At 41.2% G+C, this 7,660-nt stretch overlaps 1 protein-coding gene across 1 annotated transcript in view; it reads right to left on the reverse strand.

Moving 5' to 3' along the window:
* Nucleotides 1-7,413, reverse strand: part of LOC134810328 (uncharacterized) — a 28,681-nt gene extending 21,268 nt beyond the window's left edge. The window contains exon 1 of the mRNA XM_063813263.1: nt 7,254-7,413. Within this exon, the coding sequence (XP_063669333.1) occupies nt 7,254-7,413 (160 nt within the window). The remainder of the gene's footprint in view (nt 1-7,253) is intronic.
* Nucleotides 7,414-7,660: the final 247 nt, after the last annotated feature.

The raw sequence follows: 7,660 nt of genomic DNA on the forward strand, positions 1-7,660 counted from the left end.
CCCTTGAAAACTGACACAAGACAAGGATGCCTTCTCTCACTACTCGTATTCAACATAGTATTGGAAGTTCTGGTCAGGACAATCAGGCAAGAGAAATAAATGAAGGTATTAAAATAGGAAGATAGGAAGTCAAACTATTCCTGTTTGCAGATTACATGATTCTATAACTAGAAAAACCCAGTCTCAGCCCAAAAGCTTTTAAAGCTGATAAACAACTTCAGCAAAGTCTCAGGATACAAAATCAATGTGAGAAAATTACTAGCATTTCTACACACCAACAACAGGCAAACTGGGCCAAATCAGGAATGAACTCCCATTCACAAATGCCACAAAAAGAATACAATACCTAGGAACACAGCTAACTTGGGAGGTAAAAGGTCTCTACAAGGAGAACTATAAACCACTGTTCAAAGAAATCAGAGATGATGCAAACAAATGGAAAAACTTCCTATGCCCATGGATAGGAAGAATCTATATTGTGAAAAAGGCCATACTGCCCAAAGCAATGTATAGATTCAATGCTATTCCTGTCAAACTGCCACTGACATTCTTTTTTTTTTTTTTTTTTTGAGATGGAGTCTTGCTCTGTCGCCCAGGCTGGAGGGCAGTGGCGCGATCTCGGCTCACTGCAAGCTCTGCCTCCTGGGTTCACGGCATTCTCCTGCCTCAGCCTCCCAAGTAGCTGGGACTACAGGTGCCCGCCACCACGCCCAGCTAATTTTTTGTACTTTTAGTAGAGACAGGGTTTCATCCTGTTAGCCAGGATGGTCTCGATCTCCTGACCTCGTGATCTGCCTGCCTCGGCCTCCCAAAGCGCTGGGATTACAGGTGTGAGCCACCGCGCCCGGCCACTACCACTGACATTCTTCACAGAACTAGAAAAAACTATTTTAAAATTCACCTGAAGCCAAAAAAGAGCCTGAATAGCCAAGGCAATCCTAAACAAAAGGAACAAAGCTGGAGGTATTACACTACCTGATTTTTTTTTTTTTGAGAAGAAGTCTCTACCCTGTTGTCCAGGCTGGGATGCAATGGTGTGATCTCAGCTCACTGCAACCTCCACCTCCTGGGTTCAAGTGATTCTCCTTTTCTCAGACTCCTGAGTAGCTGGGATTACAGGCACGTGCCACCACGCCCAGCTAATTTTTTGTATCTTTAGTAGAGATGGGTTTCACCTTGTTGACCAGACTGGTCTCAAACTCCTGACCTCATGATCCACCTGCCTCTACCTCCCAAAGTGCTGGGATTACAGGTGTGAGCCACCATGTCCAGCCTATGCTACCTGATTTCAACTATACTTCAAGGCTACAGTAACCAAAACAGCATGGTACTGGTACAAAAACAGACATATGGAGCAATGGAACAGAATAGAGAACCCAAAAATAAGACCACACACCTACAACTATGATCTTTGACAAACCTGACAAAAACAAGCAATGGGGAAAGGGTTCCCTATTCATAAATAGTGCTGGGATAACTGGCTAGCCATATGCAGAAGATTAAAACTGAACCCCTTTCTTACACCATATACCAAAATCACCTCAAAATGGATTAAAGACTTAAATGTAAGATCCAAAACTGTAAAAACCCTAACACAACCTAGGCAATACCATTCAGGACATAGGCATGGGCAACGATTTCATGGCAAAGACGCCAAAAGCAAGTGCAACGAAAGCAAAAATTGTCAAATGGGATCTAATTCAACTAAAGAGCTCTGAACAGCAAAAGAAACTATCAACAGAGTAAACAACCTACAGAGTGGGAGAAAACTTTTTGCAAACTATGCATCCAACAAAAGTCTAATATCTATAAGGAACTTAAACAAATTTACAAGAAAAAACAAAACAACCCCATTAAAAAGTGGGCAAAGCATAAGAACAGACACTTCTCAAAAGAAGACATACATGCAGCCAACAAACATGAAAAAATGCTCAACATCACTGATAATTAGAGAAATGCAAATCAAAACCACAGTGAGATGCCATTTCACACCAGTCAGAATGACTATTATTAAAAAGTCAAAAAATAACAGATGCTGGCAAAGTTGTGGAGAAAAAGGAATACTTATACACTGTTGGTGGGAGTGCAAATTAGGTCAGCCATTGTGGAAGACAGTGTGGTGATTTCTCGAAGACCTAAAGACAGAAATACCTTTATACCCAAAGGAATATAAATCATTCTATTATAAAAACATAGGCACACATATGTTCATTGCAGCACTATTCACAATAGCAAAGACATGGAATCAACTTAAATGCTCATCAATTACAGACTGGATAAAGAAAATGTGATACATGTATACCATGGAATACTATGCAGCCAGAAAAAGGAATGTGATCATGTCCTTTGTAGGGACATGGATGGAGCTGGAAGCCGTTATCCTTAGCAAACTAATGCAGAAACAGAAAACCAAATACTGCATGTTCTCACTTATAAGTGGGAGCTAAATGATGAGAATGCATAGAGACATAGAGGGGAATAGCACACACTGGGGCCTTTCAGAAGGTGGAGGGTGGGAGAAAGAAGAGGATCAGGAAAAATAACTAACGGGTACTAGGCTTAAAACCTGGGTGATTAAATAATCTGTGTACCAAACACCCACAACACAAGTTTACCTGTAAAACAGCCTGCACTTGTACCCCTGAACTGAAAATAAAAGTTAAAAAAAGGAACTGATCTGTGGATTTTGCCTGTTGCTGAGTAGGTCTGTTTCAATTATGCAAACCAGCACTGTGGAAATAATCACAGAGTGGTCAGGGGCCCACTGGAACCACTGTGAGAATGGTTCATGGATGTTAGGGCTTCAGGTTTTCTATTCTTCCTAGTTTAATCTTGGTAGGTTGTTTGTTTCCAGGAATTTATCCATTTCCTCCAGGTTTTCCAGTTTGTCAGTACAGAATTGTTCATAATAGTCTCTGACAGTCTTTTGTATTTTTGCAATATCAGTTGTAATGTTTCTCTTGTTTCTGATTTTGAGTCTGTTAGAAATTAAGCTCGAAGTCGCAAAGAAAACGAACACTTGAACAAAGGATTTCTCAGCAAGGCGGTTTTTACTTCTGTGGAAGGGTGCTACCTGTAAGCCTGATTGCCATGAGAGCACCCAGAACAAGGGAAAGCAGGGGTTTTTATTCCTAACGCAAGTTGTTTCTACTATTGTGTCCTGTCTGCATTGGCTGGAGCTGGACTGCGCAGTCTAAACTGATCCCGGTTGACTAAAAACTTTAACTTTCCTAAAAAAGGTAAAGGTGCAATGGAGAACAAAGGAAAGGAGGGGGGTCGCTTACGGGAAACCAGGAAGACAATAATATTTCTAAATAAGGAAAGAGCATAGGCTGCAAGCTGGGACATGTTTGGGCATGTCTGGTCAGATCCAGGCAGACTACGAGTTAGGCCTTGGTTCAAGTACAAGAACATAGAATGTGTTTATTTCTTTACTGTATGTAACAACTACTTGGAGCACAATAAAGAGTCATTAGTAAATTAGAAGATTTGTTAGTATGAAGAGTGAGGGAAACTTAAAGAAAGCTTTTAAGAGGAACTGTCTTCTTAACACTTATGTTAAACCAAAAAGGAAAACTTTGGAGAGGAACTTTTATTCTTTACAGCTTCCCCCTCTTGATTTTACAGTTCTTCCTCTTCAAATCTCCTTAACATATCTTTAGTTTGTTGCTCTTCTTAATCAGTTAGAAGGAACAACTTATCCGAGTAAGGGGAGGAGAATTGAAAGGGGTTTTGGTAAGAGCCTTTTCTATAAGCCTTTGCACTAATCCACGAATGCAAGGTATAATACAACATTCTACAAGGATAAGTACACTGATTATGACAGCCAGTGAGGTGAGAACTGAGGACATGAGTCCTTTCCACTTACCAAACCACCTTTCCATTAAGCTAGTGAAAGGAACATTTATTCCAGAGTTTTTAGCTAGTTCATTTGATAAAGCAGTAAGACCTTGTCGTGCTTTTGTTATAGTTCAATCAGGGGCAGTATTATTAGGGATAAAAGTACAACACTGAGTTCCAATCATAACACAAACCCTGCCTTTTTCTGCTAGTATCATGTCTAGTGCTATTCTATTTTCCCAAGTCATCTGTCTGGTGGGTCCTAGTTGCTCAGCTATTCCCTCATAGCATTCCTTGTGCAATTAATGAATCATTGCTGATTGTAGTAAATATAATTTATCCAATCACATTTTTTTTTTGAGATGGAGTCTCAGTCTGTCGCCCAGGCTGGAGTGCAGTGGTGCGATCTCAGCTCACTGCAACCTCTGCCTCCCAGGTTCAAGCGACTCTCCTGAGTAGCTGGGATTACAGGTGCATGCCACCATGCCCGGCTAATTTTTGTATTTTTAGTAGAGAAAGGGTTTCACTATGTTGGTCAGGCTGGTCTCAAACTCCTGACCTCGTGATCCACCCGCCTTGGCCTCCCAAAGTGCTGGGATTACAGACGTGAGCCACTGCACATGGCTATCCAATCTACATTTTTATTGATAGTCACCCACCGGAATAATGACTTAAATCCTGCAGCTATTTAGTTTCAAGCTTTAAATTCATCTGGTACTCCAATAGCATCTATATGAACGTTGGGATCAAAAGACTCACAAGAACACTTCTTGTACTACGATGCCTGGTTGTTAATTCTTTTGGTGAATGAAATGCCAGGGTGAAAGAGATAGCCAATTGAATTAGAGCACAAGTACCACTCCAGTTATTTGGCAGAGTGTCCCACAAAGGTCCACCACAATACCACCATACATTTGCTTAGGGATGGATAAGGGCAGACTGATCGGTTAGCTCTTGGAAGTGCTTGACCTCCCTGCATCCCATGAGGTTTCCAAGGAAAGCCAAATTTTCTCCCTGTTGTGAGAGACACGAAGCAAATTTGGTCCCAGAAGATGGAGGCTGAATGGCCTTCAGGGGCTGACCTACAGGGTGCTGGACCACAGGGAATAGCAGAGAAAGTGTTTGAGATGATTTATTACCCCAGGCTGTGGGGTCTTGGAGCAGAGCTACCATGCAGTCCGTATCTGGTCTATTACAAGACCATCTCAGTGGAAAGGGGATAATTTGGGCCTCTGATCTGCTGTGTGCCCAAGCATAACAATCTCTCTTATTTTGACTGTGGATGGAATACTTAATCCATTCCACCCAGGCATTTGCATCCTGAGACCCTGTTTCAATGGATAGAGTTTGCCTCAGGTCTTTTACTTCTACTATAGCTACTTTGGTTTTGTCACTAAGTATAGGTGGGGTGATGGTTTGAGGAAGATGTGATAGAGAGGTGGAAGGGGCAACTTTCCTGAGTTGTTGGCCCCTATGCCATAAATATGACTTAATGAAGGGGAAGAGATTTGGGATGTTGCAATAGTAATAGTAAGCTGAATAGGATTACATTGGTTATATGGACAATTAGAAGAGGCAATCCCTTTTGTAAAATGGATATATGGCTTTAAGGACTGGCAAAGACTGGTGGGAGCAGTCCAGCCTGGACCTTTGGTGTTCCATAGGACATTAGACCAAGTATAGCATATGGACTCTCTTTTAAGGGGACAAGAGTCCCATTCCCACCAGTTAATACAACTACTTTTTGGAGTTATCATGATCTTTACAAGTATTTGCTATATCTTTCCAATCTGAGGAAGTCCAAGAGGGACGAAGATATTTAAATGAGGCAGTAAGCTGTCTTTGGTCCTGTAAATTTCCACAAGGCATGACTAGACAAGCATCAAAGGTAATAATTTTGGGCAAACTTGATCTAGTTACATTAATGATGAGATGGGGGCAGTTAAGGGAAAGAAAAGAAGAAAAAGAGATAGATAGATTAAGTTTTTCTTTTTATCGTTACTCTGGTGGGAGTTGACAGAATAACGGTCCATGTCTCCGGAGAAGGTGATGCCTTCTTGACTCGAGTATAATGAGTCCACCCTTTTTCAGTGGTCTGAACTGCTGTTTCAGTTGTTGTGAGCACCAGATAGGGTCCTTCCCAGGTAGGCTCAAGCTTTCCCTCTTTTCAGCCTTTGATAAGGACGTGATCTCCGGGTTGATGTTGGTGGGCCAGGAATTCAAGGAGTGGAGTCTGTGCTAGGAGACCTTGAGTCCTGAGGGAAGAAAGAGTGGAAGACAGACCAAATACATAATTTCTAAGGAACTGATCTTTTGTTTCGATCATAGGAAGGTCAGTAGTAGTGTTTAGATAAGGTAACCCACAAAGCATTTCATAAGGAGACAGGCCAAGATCCCTCCAAGGGAAAGTTTGGATTCTTAGTAAAGCAATGGGAAGAGATTTTGTCCATGGTAGCCAAGTTTCTAAGATTAATTTGGTTAGATGACTCTTTAAAGTTTGATTCATTCTTTCTACTCTCCCTGATGAAGGTGGAGGCCAGGAAGTATGATATTCCCATTTTATCTCTAATACTTGGATTAGTCCTTTAATAATGTGCATGGTAAATTAGGTCCCATTATCTGAATCAATGTTCTCTATTATTCCAAACCTGGGTATGATATGTTCTAACAGAGCTTTGACCACGTTACTGGCTGTTGCACTTGGAAAAGGGATGGCTTCTACCCAGTGGGTAAGATGATCTACTATTACTGGTAAATACTTAAGGCGGCCTATTGGGGGCATTTCAGTATAGTCAACTTGGACACTTTGAAATAGCCTTAACCTAGGATTTCTTCCTCCAGGAGGTTGTTTTTTTAGGGTCTGCTTATTAGATTTTCTGCACACTATACAACTTTCCACCATTTGCTTGGCGAGGGTGTATATTCCTATGCACCCATAAACCCTAAGGACTGCATCACACATGGTTTGAGGACCCCAGTGAGATCCTTGATGAAGCTGTGACAATATTTCCCTCATAAGAGGTTTGGATAACATTTCCCTTCCATCTGGTAATACCCACTTTCCTTCTGAGTTTTCCTCAGCTCCTATTTTTTTTAGTTTTTCCTGATCTGCTTGAGAGAAGATAGGGAGTGCAGCTGAAGATGGAAGACAAGGGGTTAGTCAAAAAATGGGTTCTGCTGGAGAAGAGGCAGCTTGCTTAGCTATTTGGTCAGTGGGATTATTTCCCTGGCCTTCAAATGAAGGATTCGTTTGATGTCGTGGGACATGTACAACAGCTATTTCTTTTGGCAATTGTAAATTTTCTAGTACTTGTATTATTAGGTCCCCATGGTCTAAAATTTGACCTTTGCTGTTAATGAGGCCCCGCTCAGTCCAAATTTTTCCAAAAGTATGGACTACTCCAAAGGCATACCTGGAGTCTGTATAGATTGTTCCTTCTTGATTTGCAGAAATTTTAAGGCCTGATTTAACGTGAACAACTCATATGTTTGTGCAGACCACTCATTTGGTAACCTTTCAGACTCTAGTTCTGTGAGGGTATCTCCATCTATCATTGAATACCCGTTATGCATTTTTCCTTTGATTACTCAGGAGGAACCATCTATAAACAGGTGTTTCCCAGTCTGAAAGGGTGTTTCATTTAAATCAGGTCTAACTTCTGTTTGATAACTAATTAAATCTAAACATCTGTGCTCTGGGCAAAGATCAGGGGTCTGTGGGTTGGGGTTTCCTGTTAAGAAAGCAGCTGGATTAATTGAGTCATCAGTGGTTAAGGTTAGATCATCTCTTTCTAAGAAGATGGCTTCATACTTTAAAATT

Source organism: Pan troglodytes, chromosome 5 (genome assembly GCF_028858775.2).
Source record: "Pan troglodytes isolate AG18354 chromosome 5, NHGRI_mPanTro3-v2.0_pri, whole genome shotgun sequence".
Lineage (NCBI taxonomy): Eukaryota > Metazoa > Chordata > Mammalia > Primates > Hominidae > Pan > Pan troglodytes.